Source organism: Neomonachus schauinslandi, chromosome X (assembly GCF_002201575.2).
Source record: "Neomonachus schauinslandi chromosome X, ASM220157v2, whole genome shotgun sequence".
NCBI lineage: Eukaryota > Metazoa > Chordata > Mammalia > Carnivora > Phocidae > Neomonachus > Neomonachus schauinslandi.
In genome coordinates this window covers 40,423,928-40,448,585 of record NC_058419.1, presented here as the reverse complement: position 1 = coordinate 40,448,585, position 24,658 = coordinate 40,423,928, and the positions used below count along the sequence as shown (strand labels likewise).

Sequence of the window (24,658 nt, the reverse complement as noted above, 5' to 3'; positions counted from 1 at the left end):
CACCACCAAAAAAAAAAAAAAAAAAAACTAAACTAAACTCTCTTAGCATAATTAAAGCCTGACACTCTCTATTACTTGATCATGTTATTTCCTGATACGAAAAGGAAAGGTTCCTTGGATGGGAACAGCAAAAAGAAGCCCACAGCAGTAGGAATTACTGGGCTTTTCCCCCTCTCTTCATCATAACCTCCACTGTCTCAGTTGAGAACCTACAGGAGACCTCATTGCGTCTCCAGCTCAACTGAATTTTAAGCAAAAAAGTAACTCCCAGTAATCATTACTATCCATAGTCTTACTCTTTTTACCCTGTGTTGACTAAGAAATTTACCCAGTTAGAAAATATGTCCGACACAAAGTACTACAATTATCATACTTTGAAAACCCTTGTCCTCTACTGTTGGTACATGATTAAGATTTTTTTTTTTTTAACATCCAGTGATGCCTACATTAGAATTGTTTTGAGAGCATACCAGGAGAAATAATACTGTTCTGGTAGTCAGGAAATTTGAATTCTGGTCCTAGCTTTGCCAGTAATTAGCTGTGTGTTCTTAGGGAAGTCATTTAACCTGTCTGGGCCACGGTTTCTTCATTTATATGAAGTAAGTCCTCTGCAGCACTAGCAGGAAAACATTGGCTGAGAGCCTTGATATTTCACTTATGACAAAGAAGATCCCAGCCAAGAGAAAAAAATTACTGTAATCTTTCTTTACAGCATATTTACATTTTGACATCCCCCTAACTCCACCCAAGATACATTGCTCTCTGTAGGAAAATATGCAACACACAGGAAGACAACTGAGTCAAACTGCATAATCTCATTCCTCTGTGTTTTCCAGTCACTGGCATTCCATCTCAGCCATTCTTACAACTTCTCCAAGGTAAGTAATTTTCAGTGATAATCTTCCTAGAAATGCCTTCCCTAGACCAATTTAATAGCTACTTTTTGAATCAAATGGCTTTGTTGTCTTTCTCCTCTCTCTCTCTCCTATACACAGTAATCTCTGATAAAGAGTTCTGCACCAACCTGGGCCAGGCACTGCTTCAGGAAAGTTCAACATTGTTTCTTTTAGTCCTTATAAAAAGGACCCTGAAAGGTAAATATTCTTCCTCATTTTTCAAATGAGGATATAGACTCAGGGAGATTAAGTAACAGTTAAGGTCACACAACTATTAAGTGGTAATGCCTTGACTTGAACCCATCCATACCTATCAGACTCAGAAACTTCTCCCTATCAGGTAATTAATGCTAAAGCAATATAGAACTTAACATCCCTCTGACGGTTCAAAAGAGTTTAGAAAGGGAGAGGACACTTCTTCTGAGAGAAGGAAGTAAAGGTGGAGGATGGTACAGGTATGTCTAGAAGGGAAAAAAAGGTAAAGAAGTTCATGGCTGATGACCTCTATTAATGAAGAGAATAAGGAATCTGGAAATGAGAAATGAGAAAAGTTGTATTATTTTCATACTACATCTTTAAAAAGAGTAACAACTAATTGCCTAACTAGCCCCCATTTATCTCAATTACTGAGGTCTCACTAATACTCCTTATTTTAGGCAAAAGTCTATAAAAATTATTTTCCCTATATTTTTATTTTAAATCCATAGAAAGTTGAGAGAATAGTAAAAATCACAAACTTGTATATCCTTTATGTAGATTAACGCCCTGTTATTATTTTGCCTCAAATTGCTCAATCTCTTTCTCTTCACAAGATTTTGGTTGAACCACTTGAAAGAAAACTAGTCATGACACTTCTCTAAATAATGTAGCATAAAGCTTCTAAGAATAAAATGTTTTCCTACACAACCACAGTAACACATGTAAAAAAATAAAAAATTCATTAATATCATTTAATATACAGTTCTTATTCAGTTTCCCCAATTGTTCTAAATAACATCTTCTTGAGAAAACATAGGTGATAAGCTCCTTGACATCGGTCTTGGCAATGATTTTTTGGATCTGACTCCAAAAGCGAAGGTGACAAAATTAAAAAACAACAACAACAAATAGGACTATATTAAAAAAAAAAATCTGCACAGCAAAGGAAACCATTAACAGAATGAAAATGCAACCCACTGAATGCGAGAAGATATTTGCAAATGATATATCCAATAAGGGGTTAATATCCAAAATATATAAAGAACTTATACAACTCAATACCAGAAAAACAATCCAATTAAAAATGGGCAGAAGACATGAATAGATATTTTTTTCAAAGAAGACACACAGATGGCAAACAGACATATGAAAAGATGCTCAGCATCAGTCATCATCAGGGAAATGAAAATCAAATTCACAATGAGATATCACCTCTACCTGTCAGAATGCCTATTATCAAAAAGATAAGAAATAACAAGTGTTGGTGAGAATGTGGAAAAACAAGGACCCTCATGCACTTTGGTGTAGGCACTATGAAAAACAGTATGGAGGTTCCTCAAAAAATTAAAAATAGAACTACCAATGACCCAGCAATTCCAGTACCATGTGTTCATCTGAAGAAAATGAGAACACTAATTTGAAAAGATATACATGCCCTTTGTTAATTGCATCATTATTTACAATAGCCAAGATATGGCCCTAGTCTTTAGTGTCCATTGCTGGATGAATGGATGAAGAAGATTTGGAACACAGAGAGGAGGTGGATGGGGGGATGGGTGAAATAGGTGAAGGGGATTAAGAGTACACTTATCATGATGAGCACTGAGTAATGTACAGATATTGTTGAATCACTATATTACATACCTGAAACTAATACAACATCATTAATTATACTGGAATTAAAAATTTTTTAGAAAAAGAAGATTTGGTATACACACACACACACAATGGGATACTACTCACCCATTAAAAAAATGAAATCTTGCCATTTGTGACAACAAGGATGGAACTAAAGGGTATTATGCTATGTGAAATAAGTCAGACAAAGACAAATACCATATGATTTCACTTATATGTGGAATCTAAAAAACAAATGAACAAACAAAACAAAACAAAACTCATAAATACAGAGAACAGCACAGTGTTTGCTAGAGAGGAGAAGGCGAAATGGGTGAAGGGGGTCAAGAGGTACAAACTTCAATTATAAAATAAATAAGTCATGGGGATGTAATGTACAGCATGGTGACTATAGTCAATAATACTTTCGTGTATACTTGAAAGTTGCCAAGGAAGTAAATACTAAAATTTAATATCACTAATCATAAGAAAACAATCAGACATTCTACAGCTAGAGACATTTTGGAAGATAATGTAGTATTCTTATAAAAAATGTTTAACTGAATAAAATCACAAAATAATCAGACACTCTATGTGTAACACATTGTGAAACATAATTGGCTTGGGACTTTTTTAAAAAAGTCAGTCATGGGAAATAAAAAAAAATTCAAGAAAAATTTTTTTGTAATTCTGTATGATGATGGTTGCTAACTAGACTTATTGTGATCATCATTTCACAGTGTATATAAATGTTGAATCATTATTTGTACACCTGAAACTAATACAATGTCATAGTTCAATTATACCTCAATAAAAAATAAAAAGAAAGGAAGGCAGGCAGTAAGAAAGGAAGGAAGGCAAGGAAAGAAAGGGGGAAAGAAAGCGAACGAGAGAATGAAAGAGAGAAAGAACAAAAGAATGAAAGAAAGAAGGAGAGAAGAGAAGAGAAGAAAGTCTTCTTGGTTTTGATCCAGTATCCAAAATTAACATAGTAGATGACTTAATTGTTATGTTTCTTTTAATCTGAGACAATCTCCTTAACTTGGTTTTGAATTTTTTTTGTTTCCCATGACTGACTTTTTAAAAAGTCCCAAGCCAATTATGTTTCACAATGTGTTACACATAGAGTGTCTGATTATTTTGTGATTTTATTCAGTTAAACATTTTTTATAAGAATACTACATTATCTTCCAAAATGTCTCTACCTGTAGAATGTCTGATTGTTTTCTTATGATTAGATTCAGATGAACCAGTTTTGATAAGAATATTACATCTATGATATTGTATATTTCTTATCATGTCAGATCAAGAGGCACATGGAGTTATCCCACTATTAGTGATATTAAATTTTATCACTTGGTTAATGTGGTACTTGTCAGATAGTTCTGTTGTAAAGGCACATTTTCTTCTTTAAAATTTTTAAGTAATGTGTGGAGTGATACTTTTGAGACCATGTAAATATCCTGTTCCCCAACAATCTTAAACTCAGTGGTATTAGCATTCACTGATGACCCTTGCCTGAATCATCATGATGCTGGGGAGGCAAAATGGTGGCTTTCTCACTAAACTGTACAATTAAAATGGGTGAAATTGTGCTCGCTTAGGCAGCACACATACTAAAATGGGTGAGATTTATGGTATGTAAATTATACTTCAATAAAACTGCTTTTTTAAATTAACCCAGTAACATGCAATCTGTATTTAGTCCATTCCTTCTAGCATATTTTTTCTGCCAAGAAATGACTGACAGCTGAAACATTTTATAAATGAGGCAAGGTATTCAAGATCAGGGTAAGCTTAATAATGCTCTGTTGAAATTTTTTTTTTTTTTTTTTTTTTTCTAAAGATTTTTTATTTATTTGCGAGAGAGAGAATGAGAGACAGAGAGCATGAGAGGGAGGAGGGTCAGAGGGAGAAGCAGACTCCCCGCCGAGCAGGGAGCCCGATGCGGGACTCGATCCCGGGACTCCAGGATCATGACCTGAGCCGAAGGCAGTCGCTTAACCAACTGAGCCACCCAGGCGCCCCTGTTGAAATTTTTTTAATTGTGATTCTCTAATTCTATCATTCCCTCCACAATTATTAGCTGTCACACTTCTATAAAGGCTTTTCCCTGCACTTCCCATTTCTCTCTCTCTCCCTCCCCCTCCCCACTCTCTCCCTCTCCTCCTCCCTCTCCTATCACTGCAGATTCATGGATTTCCCCCCCTCAGTGTATTATAATAATCCATTACTGATATTCTTTTTGATGTTCAAACCATCCTAATTTGGCCAATAGAAGCCCATTCAAGCACAATTTTGTGTCCTGATATAACACCATTAGTTTTGAACAATCTATTTTCTTCTATGAAAAGTTCCCCGGGGTGCCTGGGTGGCTCAGTCGGTTAAGCATCTGACTCTTGATTTCTGCTCAGGGTCCTGAGATCAAGCCCCAGGTCAGGCTCTGTGCTGAACATGGAGCCTACTTAAAATTCTCTCTCCCTCCCTCTCCTTCTGCCCCCTCTCCCATGCTTGTACTCTCTCTCTCTCTCTTTCTCTCTCTAAAAAAACAAAAATAAAAAAGTTCCAAACTCAACCTGCACATTCCCTGCCTGAAACCTGAGATTAGATATTTCCCCAAGAAGCCTTGGTTACTTTTAATGGGAATGGTTTTTAGAAACCAAGATTTAGGTTCTTGATGTGCTGTTCATTGCTACTGGGGTTAGTCATTGCTTCTTGGCCCTTTCTATAAACAGAACAAGGGAACGGGAAGTCATACTAATATTTGCATCAAATTTACAATACAAACATAAAAGAAGGAACAGAATAGTATCTTCTATTTTATCTTGTCTTCCATTATCATCACTATCCTTATGCCTCTGCTTTTTCCTACAATATATAGGATGGCAATAATATCATTATATTAGAATATATATAAACGTAATATAGTATAATTCTGAAACTAACAATAACCTATTAAGAAAGTTTAAGATTTCTTTGCAGTTCTTTCTGTCCTTAAATTATATACTAGTAAGAATGTACTATCAAGAACACCATGTTCAAAAGTTATCTGAGCTGGATGATTATGTTATAGTTACACAGGTTTGCTTGGTTTCAGTTTGTATGTATCCAATTTTAGCATTTGTCTTTCTTCCCAGTATTTTTGGCTTAATTCTAGTTTTTGAGTATTTAAACTTTTATGTGGGCCAAAAATCAAAACTATATTAAGAGGTATACATAGAGAAGTCCTGCTTCTGTCCCTATCTCCCCAACCTCATTCCTATACAGCCCCTATTTTCATTAGTTTCTAGTTTATTCTTACTGTGTTCCATTTTATAAAAACAAGCAATTATAGTTCTTCAGAATTAATGTATACATACTGTAAGTTAAGTAATACCCCTATAACCAAGCTCTCATTTGAGTGTGATCGTGGTGCACAAAACCTGACTTGTGTCACATTTTCTACTTGCAATAACAGATAGCTTCACATACAAATAAACTCCCACCTGAATTCCGATTAATCCACTGTAGAGAGTCCATATGAGCATTCAGGATCTTGCAGATCTGCTGAAGCTAAAAACACATACAAAATTTTTAATTATGATAATTCTGATATGGTAAATAAAACAAACATAAAAAATTGAAATTAGGAAATGACTTTTCATTTCTTTTGGTAAGAAATGGACTGAGGATATATAAAGTATTAATGGCTTTTTTTTGCTATTTCATATTTGTAATGTTCATTACATCTTTCTATTATTTCAATCTAACTATTTTGTAACTGTCAAGAATTTGACTCCTGTAATTCAATAAGACACTGACTACTACAGTACAAAAATAAGTTAAAAAAACACTAAGAGACATTTCACAAGACACAAAATTCATATAAAATTTAAAATACTACTTTTTTCAACCAAATCAGCAATTTTTTGTTGAGGTATAACTGACAGATAACATTCTATTAGTTTCAGGCATATAACGTAATGGTTTGCTATTTGTATATATTGCAAAATGATCACCACAATATGTCTTGTTAACATCTATCACCATATGTAGTTAAAAACTTTTTTCTCTTGTGATAATAACATTTAAAGATCTAATCGCTTAGCAATTTTCAAATATGCAATACAGTATTATTAACAATAGTCGCCATGCTGTACATTACCATCCCCATAACTTATTTTATACCTGAAAACTTGTACCTTTTGACCACCTTCACCCATTTCACCCACCACCCAACCCTGCCTCTGGCAACCACCAATCTGTTCTCTGTATCTATGAGCATGTATTTTTGGTGTTGGTGTTTTTAAATTCCACACATAAGTGTGATCATATGGTATTTGTCTTTCTCCGTCTCACTTAATTTCACTTAGCATAATGCCCTCAAGGTCCAACCATATTGCTGCAAATAGCAAGATTTCCAAGTCAGCAATTTTTAATAAATGGTAATACTCAGTTGTCAACTGTGTGGAGAAAATAGGTACATTCTTATACAGCCTATAGTAATAAAAATTGACCCAACCCTTCAAAATGTAAATTTTTACAATATATATCAACAGTCTTAAAATATTCATACCTTTTAACTCAATATATTCTACTTCTAGGAATCTATCCAGAGGAAATAATCAGATCTAAACATAACTGGTCATTACAGAGTAACTGTATAATGGCAAAAAATTGGAAACAGTCTCTCCACCAATTTAAAACAGTAATTCAACATATTATGGTAAAATCACCTCTAATGAAATATTATAAAGTCATAAATATTTTCAAAGATTTCCAGTTTTCAAAGAATGCTTAAAATTTTGAGAAAACACTGTGAAAGAATATGAAATGAAGACAGAATACAAAACTCCATATACGTATGCTTCCAATGCTATTTAAAACAAAAGGAGAATTTTTACCAGCATAGCAAAAAGACTTGGAAAAAATATACCAATATATTAGCAGGGTACTGGTAATAGAGGTGATTTAATTTTCTTCACAGATTTCCGTATTTTCCAAGCTTTGATACATTGAGTAAGTATATGTATTAACTTTGTAATGAGACACACTAGACATTTAAAATTTCTTAGAATGCTTTTGAAGACTATTCTAGTAAAGTCCAGGATAATAATGGAAGTAGGAGGAAATGAAAATGTTACCACACTTAAAAGAACAGTATGTAATGAAAACAGAAATTTCGTGTATTTTAACATAACAAATAGAAATACAACTTGTAGTAGGAACAATGAGTTTTTGTAAGAAAATGTAACTGAAGACCATATACCACAATATGGATCTGCTTAATAAAAATTTTAGGTGTTAGGTGGTCTCTCCCATCTCCCCCACACTCCCCTACTCTCTACCCCATCCCCCACCACCGCCCCTGCATACAAACAGTAAAAATAAACAGGTAAATCCCAACACTGTGAATACTGTTAAACACTGTGGCTATTTTTCTACCCTGGTGTATGGCCCACAGTAAGGAAGCTTTGTTGATCTGGTTACAATAAATTATCTTCAAGAATATTATTGTTCAGCAAATGTTTTCTCTGCTTCTTGCCCAGTGATTTATGCTATCTGAGAAAAGAGATGAATTGTTGCTGATCTCTTGCTTCTTTTGTCCTGCTATTGAGCAGCAATTATCTTTAATTCACTCATCTTAAACATCTCAATCACCCTTGCGAGGAAAAACAAAAACAAAAGACTCACACCATTTACTCCCCACTACCAAAATAAAACAATCCAAGTAGAAAAAAAGGATACGGATAGGATTACAGTCCCTTTTTACTTACTCTGTTCAGGTTTTCTTATTTTATTTCAACACAGAGAGACTAGATTTCAGCTCTGCCTCATGTCTAAATCTGCATGTATTTATTTATGCATAAAAATTCTTTTATAATTGTGGACTTTATAATCACAATGGTGAGCTAATATTTCATAAAAAGAAAACTTATATTCTGTCAACTTTTGATCATCTACGTGAACACAAGGAGATGGTAGCATGGATAATCCCAGACTAATTTGTATTTGTCTTTGTTCAATTTTAGATTCACCCAAAGTAGAGAATGGCATACTTTTTATAGCTAGAGGGGACTTCAAGATCATTTAAGTCCACCCTTGACATTTTGCAAAAGAAGGAGCTAAGATCCAGAGAGATTAAGTGACTTAAATAAAATTCTAATGCTTTCTCAACTATACCATGCTGTCTCTTTATAATTAAAAAAAGCTAGTAATGTGTACATAGATAAAGAACTGTCTGTATGATTGGACAAAGAGCTCACTAAAGAATAATCACGATATATATTCTTTGTCCTCACCTACCCAGATCCTGGCCCCACTCTGAATTATACTCAACAGACAGAGAGTACAATGGGAGTTCCTACAATGGGAGATTCCTCTTACCATTACTGCCAGGGAGTGAGAAAGGGGAAAAAGGAGAACTCCCATTTAGTTGCTAAGACAATTGGGAAAGGTAGAGGAAAATAAGCTCTTTAATTAGAGCATAGATAAAGGGGAAAAGTACCAATCCTTTCTTATGGCCAAATTAATTCAAAACATCTCAACCCTCTAATTGGAGCCTCAGGTTTATTTTCCCATGCTAAAGTACACTGACATTATGAGGTAGGTAGATTGTACGAGGCAGGGGGAAACCTAATAATCACATCTAACAAAGTTTCTATGGAAAAATATATTTTAAGACTCAAATAGTTGACCTATCAAACTTTTAAGACATAACCCAGTCATAAGTTAAGGATTGCCTGGATATACCTAATAAACCCAAACATATATACTCACAATTACATGAATCCATAGAAAAACATGTAAAAGGAAGAATGAATTAGCCAATGAGTAAGGGAACAGAAAAGTAAGTACAGGGACATATTTAGCTATGTGAAGAACAGGGAGAAAACCCTGAACATTTAAGGAGGAAAGTCGTCTTTTTTTTTTTTTACCCTCCTGAGAATAATCACAAAAAACTCCAACTTTTCTGCTCCTAAAATCTTTCCTGCCCCACTTAACCATACCCCAAAGTTCATATCTGTAGAGGCAGGTAAGGAGCACAAGAAGACAGGAGAATGCCACTAGCTAAAGGAACTCACAGAATGTTAATTTCACACTAAAATCTTGGTTGTCTAAAGAGATAAAGCAGTTCACACACCGGGTCAGTAGTGTCAGCAGGACTTCCAAATGTATTCAGGTGCTCAATAATGTCCTTGAGATCTTGGGCCATTCGTTTCAGCTGAGCATCTATATTTTCTGCTAATTTATAACTGAAAAAGCAGGTAAAATAAAGAGATTAACAAGAAATGCTTTCGCCGCTATGTCTCGTTACTGACATACAAAGATGATCCTGCCAGCTGGATTTTCACCAAGTCCCCCTGCCTTCTAAGTAGGTCTCGGTTATGACAAAATGGCACATTTTTATGTAGGCGGCATTCATGACCTTATTATTACCATATTCTAAAAAGACTCCATAGGTGAAGGCTTTTAAGCATCTCGGCATTTTTATAGTCACCTATTTACCCTCTGGATAATGTCCTGGGGAGCTCTGAAGCAATGAAACTCTTTTTAGCTCTTACAATGAACTCATAAGACATTTAGATACATGATACAGTTATTCGGTGTTTAGGAGTATTCAATAAGTGCTGAGATGTCTTCAATGATTTTAAATACGTAAATTTTCAAAGTAAAACCTTATATAAATATACTCCATCATCCAACAAAAGATGTTTTGAGAAATGAGATTAACAATAATCAAAGGCAGATAAATCTGCTAAGTTCATAGCAAATATTAGTTGGCTAAATTCTCAAGATTTCCACCTGAACTATTTATACACATACATACATACACACTTAACCTAGTCAATAATATGTTTATGAATTAAAGTGATCAGAGTTTTTCAACCTTAATGTCTATAAAGATAAAAGGATTCAATGAGATTTATTGATGACTATCTATCGCCTTTCTGTCCCAGAGTATTTAAAGGTAATTGGTTACCTTGATTGGTGAAGGTCCTACTGAAGATTCCATCACAATATAAATCTGACTACATAAAAACAATTGGAAAGAACTATGTTTCATTATTCCTTCAAATTACAGTTAGGTACTCATGGCCAAAAGTGTAAGTCTCTAGGTTTCAAAAAATGATAGAGTGCATAGAAAGCAATGCAAAGAAAAAAAAAAAGATTCACAAAGGCTGAAATACAAAAGCAGAAATAGAACTAGGATCCATACAGATTAGCCTTACTTACCATATTTAATGCACCTACAAAAAAGTTAATTAGCAAGCCTTTAGAAAATAAGCTCAGTCTTAACTCACTAATAATTCAGTACCAAAGGGAGTCTGATTTGGTCTCAGTCTGGTTTATGTAGCACATTCAGACAAGTTTTCCTAATAACACTTTATTATTTGGCCTGATTACCAAATTTCAGTTCCGGAGAGATAAAGTTACTGTGGGGACACTTGATAATATTATCAACAAAAAGACTGAATCTCACACACACACACAAAAATATATTCAGCCCAAGACACTGACAAAATCATTCCATTTTTGAAAGCTGTGCAGTTTGTCCCCAGATTAACAAATTGCCTTTAAAATAGCCAATGATTTATCACTGAAGCAATTGCATGAACATTAGGTTTAAAAGAGTCAATATAAACAGGAGACCATAAATATCCCACGATACTATGACACCACACATAAAACTTGTATTTCTAATTTAAGAACAAACTTGACAAATATAAAAACTTTACAGTGGTCAAGTATAAGCTTGAGATTAATAAGTGTACAAAATGCTATAAAACAAAACTGCCAGAATGATTACTTCATTTTCAAGCATCCTGAAAAGTTAAACGGAAAACAGCCAAATAAGTTGATAAATGGCAACTACAAGAATTTGTCCTTTTCTACCAATTTTTATTCCCTGCCCTTCAATTCTATTTTTTCCCTTTTTTTTTAAAGTAGCTAAGTTTTGTCCCATTCCTTGATCCTTATTCAGTTACTTACGTCTTTCCATGCTCCTGATCTGCATGCTGCAGATAAGCAGACCCACTCTGGTCCTTCACAAACTCCTCTAAAGGGGTCAAGAGATCTTCCAGTTCCTTCTGCTGTGACAGGATAAAATCCAATTCTTGTTCCAGCCTAAAAAAAACAAGTCAATGGAAGGGCCGATGAAAGGAATTTGGAGTGTCAAAATCAATGTCAAAAATTACAACAAGGAAAAAAGAATGGACAAAGAAATAGATCTTTAATCTTTCAACCTAGGGAGTCTAAGGTTCTACCTCTGCTGATCCAGTTTTACTTTTTCCACTTCTCCATGTAAAGTAGTAATCTATAAAGGAAAACAAGAATACAATAATGTAAATATTTGAATTTATGTTGTAATTTTAAGGCAATATTAATTTTCTCATATACACTTCAAATATGAACAATTTCCTAATTCAACTCGTTACAAAGGAAAATATTTTTCAGTTGATCACCAATATTGGGATAGAAAATTAACCACAAAACACAGGTCTGTGTACAATGCTCTTGTACAATGCAGGTAGATTAATGAGGCTTTGAAAATACTTGTACAATACAGGTAGATTAATGAGACTATCTTCTTACCTTCTCACCATTCTCAATCAATGTACGGTCCCAAGCATTGACCTGAGTGGCCTGGTGAAGAAAGTACCTCTCTTGATCCTCTAAATCAAGGTTCCATTTGTTTATCAGACCCTCCAGCTGACCGTATGTCATTACGGGAGTTACAATTGCACTAAAAAAAGGATACAGTAAGATCATATGATCACATTTTTAAAAGTATAACTGTATTTTTTAAATGAATAACATAGGAGGACTTAGAGAAGAAAATAACACATGAGTTTTTCAGACCTGCTCCCCAACAAAACCAGCATAGGTGGTCAAGATTATTTTAAAAACAACCATTTCAAAATCTTTGGAAATTACCCTAAAGGAATATAGCAAAAAAAAAAAAATCTATTAAGAAATCTACCAAATTTCAGTAAGAACAGCTAAAGTCTGTGCCACAGCTGCTCCCTTCCTTCACCCTCAGCTCAGCACGATGCAAGCTCCATCTTGGGTGCATGTGGCCAGAGATAGGACTCCCTCTCCCCATAGCTTTTAGTCAAAATGATCCATTCCCAATCTAAGTAGCATCCACAAAACAGAGTAGGCAGCTGGTCTTCCATCCTCCACTGGGCAGAACCGAGGAGAACTCTGATTCCCCTGCTAGGCAGTATCAAATAGGCTAAGCAGGCAGCTGATTTGCCAGCCCGTGACTGGCAGAACCAGGCAATGCTCTGATTCCTTTGCTGGGGCAGTGTCAGCAGGACTGAGCAGAGAGGTAATCATCAACTCTCTGCTCAGTAGAGGCAGGTAGTGTTCTCTTTTCTCTACCAGGGTTCTGTCAGCGAAGGCCAGTGACAAGCTGAATCTAAATACCCACCCAGTGGCAATAAGACTTAATAAAGCAGAGCGAGAAAGGATTAGTTACCGTTAGGCTTCACCGCTTGTCTTCAGTGTCAGTGGGACCCAATGGGGAGCTTAATCTCTATACACACCTGGCATCACTGAGACTGAACAAAGTAATGCAAACTGGAGCTAGTAAGGACTCCACTTCCCACAACCCGAGTGTCAGCAAGGCTCAGTGGGGAGCTTAACCTCCACACCTACTGGAGAAATCAAGACTGAATGAGGCAGGGCAAAGCAGGGCTAGTCAGCACTCTGACCCCCTTTCTCCCCAAAGCCTGTGTCAGCGAGACCCAGGAGGGAGCTAAGCTTCCATACCAAACCAGCACCAAAAGGCTGAATGAAGTGATAAAAGGCAGAATAGTTGATATCCTGCTTCCTCACTCCTTTTGTGCCAGTGGTGCCCCAAAGGAAGTCGAAATTCTGCCTCTACCCTGCAGCAACTAAGCAGTATGAGTTAGTACCCCACTTCCTCTTGTTCTGGGGTCCCAGGGACCCAGCTGAGGGCTGAGCTTACATCCCCACTTGAGGCAATGAAGTGGTGTGACCCATTGCCCCACTTTCATGGGGAATGAATCAGCAGGGCTGAGGGGGTAGCTGAACTTCCATACCATTCATCTGCATCGAGGCTTTACTTGTACTGGGGTGGTATGGGCAGGGTCTAGTAGGAAGCTGAAGATACAAACATGCCCAACCCTTGTACTACACCCCAACAAAAGGATTACTTGATTTGAAAAAAAGACTCCCCTAACATAATAGACATAAATGTCCAGAATACAACTGAAAATTATCTGTCCTATCAAGAACCAGGAAAATCACAACTCAAAAGAGAAAAGACAATCCAAAGGCACTGACAGTGAGAGGTATCAGACATTGGAATTCTCTGAAAAGAATTTTAAAGCAACCATCAAAAAATACTCCAATAAGCAATTATGAATTTTCTAGAAACAAATGAAAACTAGAAAATCTCAGCAAAGAAACTGAAGTTACGAAAAACAATCAAATGGAAATTATAGAACTGGAAACTAAAATAACTGAAATAAAAAGCTCACTTAGAGAGTTTGATACTAGAGTGAAGATGACAAAGGATAGAATCAACAAACTTGAGAGTAGATCAATAGAATTTACAGAACAGCAAAGAGAAAAAGACACAAAAAATGAAAAAAAAAATCTAAAGAACCTAGAGGACAATAATAAAAGAGGTAACATTTGTACCATCGGAGGATGATAGATTAGAGAGGAAAAGAGAAAATGGGATTGAAAAAGTATTCTGAAAAATAAAGGTGAAAACTTCCCAAATTTGGCAAATGACATAAATCTACAAATTCAAGATGCTGAGCAAACCCCAAACAGAATAACTCAAAGAAATCTGCACTAAGACACATAATACTTAAATTTCTGAAAACTAAAGATAAAGGAAGAAAAAAAATCTTGAAGGTAGCCAGAGAGAAACAACACATTACTTAAAAGGTAATACCAATTCGAATGACAGCATATTTCTCATCTTAAACCATGGAGGCTTAAAGGAAGTGTCACAACATTTTTCAAGTACTGAAAGAAAAAAAACAAAAACAAAAACTGTTGACCACAACTTCTCTATCTGGTGAAAATGTCCTTTAGAAATGAAAGGAAAATAAAGATATTCCCTTGCAAGATTTTTTTGTTGCTGGCAAACCTACCCTCAAAAATTGGCTAATCAGGAAAAAAAAAAAAAGAAAACAGAAGAAGGCTTGGAACTTCTTAAAGGAAAGTCAAAATGAACAAAAAGGATAAATATAATAGACTATCCTACTTCTCATGAATTTTTTAAGTCATATTTGATGGCTGAAGCAAAAGGTGTAACACCACATAATGTGGTGTTCAATGTACACAGAGAAATACTTGAGACAATTAAACTTAAAAGGTAAGAAGAGTTAAGGGAGCTAAATGGAATTACCAAAGTGGTAAAATGTCAACATGACTAGACTATTAGAAGTTACATATGTATACTGTAATACCTAGAGCAACTAGTAAGAAAATTATACAAAGCAATATACTCAGAAACACTATAAAAATAGAACAAAATGGAACCCTAAAAAATGTTTGAGTATCCCACAGGGAAATTAAAAAGCAAAAGAAAAACAAAAACAGAAGTAATAAAAGAGCAGACTTGAGCCCTAACATATCAGTAATTAGCTTAAATGTAAATGTGCTAAATATACCAACTAAAAGGCAGAAATTGGCAGAGCGGATAAAAATTATGATCCATCCATATGCTATCTACAAGAAACTCATTTCAAATACAGACACAAATAGATTGAAAGTAAAGCGATGGAAAAAGATATACATGCAAGATTAATTTTTTAAGAGATGGCTATATTAATACCAAATAAGGTCACTTTCTTAGAGCAAAGAAAATTACCAAAGAGGGACATTGCATAATGATAAAGGAATAAAAGCACCAGGGAAGGCCAACAATCCTAAACATGTAGGCAACCAAATAGCAGAACCTCAAAATACAAAAAGCAAAACAGATAGAGCAAGGTAGAAACAGAGGATTTCACAATTCTAGTTGGAGACTTCAAACTGCCACTCTCCACAACTAAAAGAAGCAATAGAGAGAAAAGCTGCAAGGATACAGATCTGAAAATACAATGAAGTAGGAACTCATCATCATATATAAAACACTCCACCCAACAGCAGAAAACACAACTTTCAGGTGCCCATGGAACAGCCACCAAGAAAGACTCTAACTTCATTATAAAACGAACCTGAACAAATACAAAATGACTCAAGTCATACAGAGCATGTTCTTCAACTATAATAGAATCAAATTAGAAATCGATATTGAAAGAAAACATGAAAATCTGCAAGCACTTGGAAATTAAACAACATACTTCTAAATAATCTATGGGTTAAAGAGGAATTCGTAAAGGCAATTTGAAAAGTAGACAGAATTGAATGAAAAGGAAAATAAAACATAACAGAACATGTGGTACACACAGGGGCACCTGGGTGGCTCAGTAGTTGAAGTGTCTGACTTCGGCTCAGGTCATGATCTCAGGGTCCTGGGATCAAACCCCACGTCAGGTTCCCCGCTCAGCGGGGAGTCTGCTTGTCCCTCTCCCTCTGCTCCTCCCCCCACTCATGTGCTCTCTCTCTCTCTCTCTCCCTCGCCCTCTCTCTCTCTCAACTAAACAAATGAAATCTTTTTTTTTTTTTTAAAGGACATGTGGTACACAGCTAATGCAATGGTGAGGATATTTATAGCATTAAACGCTTACATTAGGAAAAGGGAAAGGTCTCAAATCAATAATCTAAGTTCATACCTCAAGAAACCAGAAAAAGAGCAATATGAACCCAACACAATCAGAAGGAAAGAAATAATAAATAGTAGATATCAATGCAATTGAAAATGAAAACAATAGAGAATAATCAGTGAAACAAAAGCTACTTCTTTGGGAAAGGATGAATAAAATTGATAAAAGAAAGGTATGGAACACCAATATAAGAAATGAAACAGCTATTAAAAGCACAAAGAGCAAATACTACAAACAACTTTATAGTCATAAATTCAACAACTTAGAAAACCAAACCAATTCCTTGAATACCACACACTACTAAAACTTATCAAAGATGAAACAGATAATGAATAGTCCTAGAACCATTAAAGAAATTGATTTGTAACTTAAAAGCTCCCAAAAAAGAAATACCCAGGCCCAGAGGTTTCACTGGAGAATTCTGCCATACATTTAACAAACAATTTTTTATACAATTTTATACAATTCCTTCTATAAAACAGAAGAGGATACTTCCCAGATCATTTTATGAGGCTAGTATTATTCACATATCAAAAATGAAGACAGAATAAAAAATGAAAGAAAACAAAACTATGGACTAATATCTCTCATGAACTTAAATATCAAAGTCCTCAAGCAAAATACTAGCAAACTAATCTAAAAATGTATAAAAAAAATTATACACCATGACCAAGTCGAATTTATCCTATGTATGTAAGGCTGCTCAACATCTGAAAATCAATCAGTGTAATTCACTATATCATTAAACTAAAGAGGAAAATTCCTAAAATATTGTATCAATTGAGGCAGAATAAAATTTGACACAAATATGTCCAATTGATTTTTGACAAAGGTGTAAAAGTATTTCAATGGAGGAAGTTGAAGACTGCCTTTCAACAAATGATGCTGGAAAAATTGGACACCCAAGACAAAAAAAAATGAACCTTGCTCTAAAACTCACACTTCATACAAAAATTAACTCAAAGTGGTTCCTGTTTTAAATGCAAAATGTAAAACTGTAAAATTTTTAGAAAAAAACAGAGAATCTTTGGTATCTAGAGTTAGGCAAAGATCTCCTAAACTTGACATTAAAACATGGTCCATTAAAGGAAAAACTGATAAACTAGACTTCATCAATTAAAAGTTTTTGTTTGGCAAAGTACCCTGTTAAAAAGACAAAAAGACAAGCTACAGATTTAGAGAAAATATTTATGAACCACATATCTGACAAGACTGAACCTAGAATATATAAAACTCTCAACACTTGAAATTAAAAAAAGAAATTCAAGTAGAAAACAGACAAAAGACATGACATAAACAGGCACGTCACCAAAGAGGATATGCTGGTGGCAGATAAACACATAAAAAGATGCTCAACATCATTAGTCATCAGGAAAATGCAAATTAAAACCACAATGAGATAACATTTCACATCTATTAGAAGGGCTAAAATAAAAAATTGTGACAACACCAGATCCTGGTGAGAAGGTGGACAAGCTGGATCCCTCATACATTGCTGTCAAGTGTGTAAAATGGCACAGCCACTCTGGAAAAGAATTTGGCATTATCTTAAAAAAAATAAACATGCAACAATTCTACCACCCAGTAACTGCACTCTGGGCATTTATCCCAGAGAAATGAGACTTACATTCACACACAAAAAAAACAAAAAACAAAAACAAAACAAAACAATACAAAAACAGCTTTATTCATAATAGCCAGAAACTGGAGACAACTTAGAAGTCCATCAACAAGTGAATAGTTAAACTATAGTACATCCACAATACCATGGGCTACTACTCAGAAATAAAAAAGAACAAACTACCGATGCACATGACAAACTTACCTCAAGGAAGTATGACTAAAAAAAATAAATAAATAATGCCCAAAGATCACATAATATAGGATTTATTTGTGTAACATTTTTAAATGTCAAGATTATAGAAATGGAGAACAGATTCATTGTTGCCCAGGGTCAGGGAAAGGAAGGATTGGTAGTAAGTGTGGCTATAAATGGGCAACAGGAAGGATCCTCATGCTGATAGAACTGTTCTATATCTTGATTGTATCACTGCACCAATAGCATTGCAAGATGTTATTATCGGGAGATACTAGGTAAGGGACACACAGGATTTTTTGTATTATTTCTTAGAAGCACATGTGAATCTACAATGGTCTCAAAATAAAAGGTTTAATTAAAAAAAAACAATTAAAGAAGAACATGGCATAGATTCTAAGAATACAGCCTCTGGAGTTCAACTGCCTGGATTTTAATCCTGGCTCTACCATTACCAGGGGCACAGTAAAAAATTTCTACGTGCTCCAGTTTTCTCATCTATAAAATGGGAACAAAAATAGCACCTACCTCATAGAGTTATTGTGAGGATTAAATGACATGATGTTTGTAAAGCACTGTCACATTGCTAAACATATAGTAATTGCACAGTAAATGTTAGCTGTTATTAGTAACAGTAATAATCACATTATAATGGTAATAAAACAAAGGTGTGCTATTAATCGTTCCACTTCCTAAGCTACAGAAATCCTTTATCTGCTCCTTCGACTGGGTCATTTACCTAACTTTTTCAAACACTATTCTAAAGCTATACAAGCAAATTATACCTTGTGCACGATAAATAAAATGAAATTCACGCAAATTTTCAAAGAAACAGGCTTACTTAACAGTCGAAGTAAATGGTAGGGAATTAATACCAACTGGAACAATGTTATTAATCCCAGATGATGTCAGTGACCTTAGGTTCAAGGTAAATCCACTGGTGGTTGTGGTAGTAGTGGTGGTGGTGGTGACAGTGGTGGTGGTCGTTGTTGATGTTGTAGCTGGAAAATAAAATGCACGTTAGCAAGAAATGAGAGATTTATTTTATTTAGTCCTTGATCATTCAGGATAAAAGCTAGAGAAAGCATTTTTTAAAATGTGAAATTTAATTCAAAGTTGTGTGAATTAGCACTCAACACTGTTGTAATATGAAGTGATATACAGCAGGCCAGACATCTGGATTAACCTTTCTGCTAAAAATTAAAAATCCTGGATGTGTGTGTAGAAAAAGAAAATTTACAACTTAACCAGACCTATAATCATTAAAGAAATTGAATCAAACCTCAAAACTCTTCCCATAAACAAACCTCCAGACCTAGATGACCTCACTGACAAATTCTACTAAACTTCTAAGGAGAGAATAATTACAATCTTATACAAACTCTGTACACATCTATATCTTTGCATACTTACATGAATATTTCTTGTAATTAATTCCTAGAAATGAAATTGCTGGATCAAAGGGTCAGCATGCTATAAATTTTAATATATCTTGCCAAACTGTCCAACCAAAAAGATTTTGCCAGTTTACATTTCTATCAGTAGGGCAGAGTCCCTGTTTCTCTATGTTAGAGCCCATACTGTTTCTCTGCAATATAGCCCATACTAGGCATATATCTTCGCCAGTCTAATAGGTGAAAGAAAGCCTCTCAAGGTTTCATCTACAGCCCAGACCTCTCTCTTATGTGTCTTTTTCCATTGTACCCCTACTAAAAACCTAGCCCTCTCTAGATGACATCCTCACTATATTTCATGGCCTAACTCACATTCTTTCTTCCCCCATATTTGCCACCCACTTCTCTTCTACTCCATCATTATCCCTTGGTTTTCTGAACTTCTCATAGCACTTTCGGTTTTTCCTACACACTGAGCACTTAAAAATTCATAGAAAACTGTGGCTGGTGGGGACTGCAAATGTTTTCTTCTTTTTGGTTCTCTTGTGTTTTCAAATGTTGTTGGTAATCAATAGATGCTGCTTCTGTAACAAGAAATTTGTTATAAAAATACATTATAACATGTACATAATTGTTTCTTTTACATTAGCCTTGCTTTCCCAATTAGCAATATTTTCAGGTTAATGGCCTTACTAGATAAATACATAAATCATGCTGCCTGCCAAAACATGCACAGCCTATACTGAGGGAAACTGGCCGACTCCATTCCTGCTGAGGGATCAAGCTCAGATACTCTTTCTTTATTGCAATAATTCTGTCCTTTGCTCCTAGTTCACAGTTGATTGGGACAAGGTGGGCATCCGAAGTATGGTATCCATTTCATATACTACTGGCAGCCTATACAAGGGTCTGGCACAGAGAGCTCTAGCCAAGCAGGGATAAAATAGGTCAGAATCTCATTTTCAAAAATTTAGAACTATGGAAAGAATCAGACTATAGGTAGAAATATGGAAATATTTCCAGAAATATGGAATCAGACTGTAAGCAGAAATTTGGAAATATTCCCAAATGTGTAGAAAGAATCAGACAATAGGCAGGGGGGGTTGAAAGAACCAACAGAGGACAGATATGAAGTAGAACTGAGGAGTCTGAGCAACTCAAAATTAAGAATAAGCTAAGGGGCGCCTGGGTGGCTCAGTCGGTTAAGTGCGTGCCTTCTACCTTCAGCTCAGGTCATGATCTCAGGGTCCTCGGATCCAGCCACATCAGGCTCCCTGCTTGGCGGGCAGTCTGCTTCTCCCTCTCCCTCTGCCCCTCCCACCCTCGTGCTTGTGCTCACGCATGCACTCTCTCTCAAATAAATACAATCTTAAAAAAAAAGAATAAGCTAAAATAGTAAGGTAGAAAAAGAGGTAAGGAAACCAATGGGAAGTCAGAAAAGAGAAGACTAAGGGAGAAGAGCAGAATTATGTTTATGCAATAGATTTAGGTTCCTAAAGCTGCCTTTAGAACAACTCTTAAATTCCAATTTCTTTAAAGTTCAGTGCCATGATAATACCTGTGTTAGATTTCCAAAAGATTCCATTTCCCTTTTGGCCACAAGAATCCTTACAAGAATTCCCTAATTCTTTGGGTTAGCCTTTGTGAGGGTGGAATGAACACCACAGGGAAAGAGCGTACCCAGTCACAAAGGATTCCCTGGGGTCATTTATCACTCAAAACACTGGGAAGATTACAGATTGGATCCCACATGGCATTCTTTACAATCCTATGTCATCACAATCTTCATCGGAGAATAAAAATCTTATCTGAAAAGAAACCCTTCCTCCAGAAATACTGAAACTTAATCACACTATGGAGACCCCTCCTTTATTGATTAATTCATTCAAACACTGTGGTAACTACTACATTCAAGACAGAAAACAGAAAAACAATTAAGAAAAAGAAAGAGTCCTTCTTATAAAGCTTTTCGTCACCCAAAGGTTGTTTGTTTTGTTTTTTTTTTTAAAGTAATATGTATTTCCTAGCATGGACAGATGTGCAAAGATGACATATAAGAAAACAGCAGATTCTAGGATTACATGTGTGTATATTTATAATGATCCCATTTTTGTAAAACAAATAAATTCAATGTATGTTTGTATGTGTTTGGAAAAAAAGGCTAGAAAGATAAACACCAAACCATTCACTCTAGAGACAGTGAAATAGGTATATATTATATATACATGTGTGTATGATTTTTATAATAAAAAAAAGCAACTACCATCACTACCAAAACATCTCCACAAAGATGATGAAAAATACCTTTAGGAAATTAATACCTGTCAGCCTAAACATAAAAGAATCTTGAGTCATAAAAAAATGGTATGATTATTTTAACCTTTTTAAACAGTATTTACCTTTGTTCCTTATTTTTTTACAGTATTTTAAAAAGGTGTAAATTAGCTCTGGCATAGGAGATAATACTCAAATAACAATAGCAATTCAATTAATACCAAAAAAGCAATGGATTTGAGAACGAAAGGTTCCCTCACAGTTTGATTTTGCAAGTTATGACTTTGGTCTAAACTAAATACAGTCAACTCTACATTATCTGTGTAGTAAAAAGGAAGCACAGTTCTATAAATAATACAAAATAACTGCATGCCACATTTGCATTTAAATAAATCTCATTCTGATGGTCTTAAAGATCATTATATAAAATAGTGAAAACATCCTTTAAAACATCCTACTACCCAATTTTCCTATCCAAGCAAACATTTTCCATACAAAAGATATAAGACTGATAACAAGCAAGCTTCTCTTAAAACTTGCTGATTATACTTAGGGCAGAGAATAATCCCAAATGACAATAAATCTGCAGACACAGACACTTGAAAGCTGCCCTACAAGGCTGATTTGTGAGGTGAAGAGTCTGAGCAAGTAAATATGCTTGGGGAGAAGGAACGGTGAGTAGGGGAGAAAAACCAACGCTGGGTTAAGGGTGTCAAGTTGAGATACGTCTGATGAGGAGATGGGTATATAAGGTAATGGTAGATGGAATGGCCAAGAAGGATGGCTTAGTGGCAAAGGTACCAGTTTGCAGGAAGGAATTTGAGACCTAGCTGGGGAGGGGATGGGTTATGGCAGAGTCACCAAAGAGCCTGCCAATTCATACTTCAGTGACTCAATCCACGGCTGAAAGAATCAGTTCTTTGTTCAGCATTTTACGGGGGGAATTATGGGTTATGGTATTTGCAAATATGGTGACCTGTAAAGTCCTCAAGACACACTCTTCACAATTCTCATAGGTTGGCCAGTTGCCTCATACACAGCAGAAGCTCAGTTAAGCATCATTCATGCAAAAGAATACATAAATAGATGGCGGACATCTCTGTTTAGGAATAATTACTTTAAATTTAAAAAAAGAGTGACTTTTAATTTATACCAGGTTTGAGGAAAGATTTGTTCAGCCTTACGTAAACTTTTAAAATAAAACAAATAAGACTTTCCTAGAATGGAGTCTGACTTAAATGGTAGGTTTAAGTAGCAACTGACCCCTAACCACCCAGCTCACTATAAGATATAAGGCTATGACTAGCCAAGTTCTCTTCAACCTACAACCTAACTAGCTCTTAACTGGCAGAAACGAATTTAGTATGGAAACTCCTGTAATCAGCTTTAGGATAGGGTCAACTTTAATATAGGTCAAAACTTAAGTTTTAGGGAAAAAGAACTATCAATCCCAATATATTGGGTCAATGTAGACACTATGATCAATAATAAAAATTCTTAAATTTAAAAGTTGACAAGACTTTGGTAGCAGTGTTGATTACGGTCATCTCAAAGAAGTAGCTTCATTGGTATCAAATGTCTCACTACACTTTGGCAATCATCACTTTTGGTGTACCTTTTGCATACTCTGATGAAATGATCATAACTTACTTAAACAGTCCTAAAAGCTATGGAATACTACACTCTCACTGCTTGTTACACAGCACATTTCCACTGAGCATCCAAACACATCACACACCCCAATAATTCTCAAATCTTACTAGAAGCAGTATGAGCTGCTCCACCTGCTCCAGGGAATTTTAATCCAAATCCCAAAGTTATGCCACCAAATGTTCCAGTCGAAGTTGTTGGAGCACCAACTGCAGAGAATAACATAATATTACCTTTTACACTTTAATTTAAAAACAGTGAGTAATTTAGATAGAGTTTCTTTGATCTGAAGAGTCCTTTAGAAACTTCTGGCTGAACTCCAAAAACCTACAGTCAATCCATTTATAAGAAATGTCCAGAAAAGGCAAATCTATGGAGACAGAAAATAGATTAGTAGTTGTCTGGGGCTGAGAGATCTTATTTGGATGAGAGAAGTGTTCTAAAACTGGATTACAGTTTTAGTGGTAGTTACGCAATTCAGTAATCTTATTAGAATCACTGAATTGTATACTTAAAATAAGTTAATTTTATATGTAAGTTTTACCTCATTAAAGTTAATTTTACAAATACTATGAGTGAGATTTCTTTTCATTTGGTAGGCAAGGACATCAAAGACGGGAATGAAAACAAGCCTTTCAAAGGTCAGAGGGCAAGTCTTGGATTGAAAATGGAATGCTTTCAACAATTATAACTTCCAACCTCAGACGTGGTCATATTCACGAAATCTGTTGTTTGTAGTTGCTTACATATATCAAAAGGCTTCCAGAATCCCACTCGTGTCTCAAAACTGGAAGTCTATTTGGTAGAAAATACAACTCGAGTGGTAACCAGCAATTTTAACTAATGTTTGCCTATTCCAGCTACACAAGAGGATAGGGATGAGAGACCACTATTTTTTACCCCGAACTAGGCATGAGCAATTCCTGGCAAGTTTTATTCCCAGGAATGGTGACAATCTTGCTATAATAGGCCTGTGGGGGAACCATATTACAGCTAGGGTTACAATAACAAAGTCTAACGATAAATGTCATGGCATTGTGAAGATATCTCAAAAGCAGAGTCAGCTTATATGGA

At 35.3% G+C, this 24,658-nt stretch overlaps 1 protein-coding gene across 1 annotated transcript in view; it reads right to left on the bottom strand.

Moving 5' to 3' along the window:
* Positions 1 to 23,577, bottom strand: part of NUP62CL (nucleoporin 62 C-terminal like) — a 40,473-nt gene extending 16,896 nt beyond the window's left edge. The window contains exons 1-7 of the mRNA XM_021678418.1: positions 23,550 to 23,577; positions 19,108 to 19,267; positions 12,288 to 12,438; positions 11,960 to 12,009; positions 11,685 to 11,819; positions 9,835 to 9,946; positions 6,197 to 6,263 (exon numbers count right to left, since the gene is read on the bottom strand). Of these exons, the coding sequence (XP_021534093.1) occupies positions 6,197 to 6,263; positions 9,835 to 9,946; positions 11,685 to 11,819; positions 11,960 to 12,009; positions 12,288 to 12,438; positions 19,108 to 19,267; positions 23,550 to 23,577 (703 nt within the window). The remainder of the gene's footprint in view (positions 1 to 6,196; positions 6,264 to 9,834; positions 9,947 to 11,684; positions 11,820 to 11,959; positions 12,010 to 12,287; positions 12,439 to 19,107; positions 19,268 to 23,549) is intronic.
* Positions 23,578 to 24,658: the final 1,081 nt, after the last annotated feature.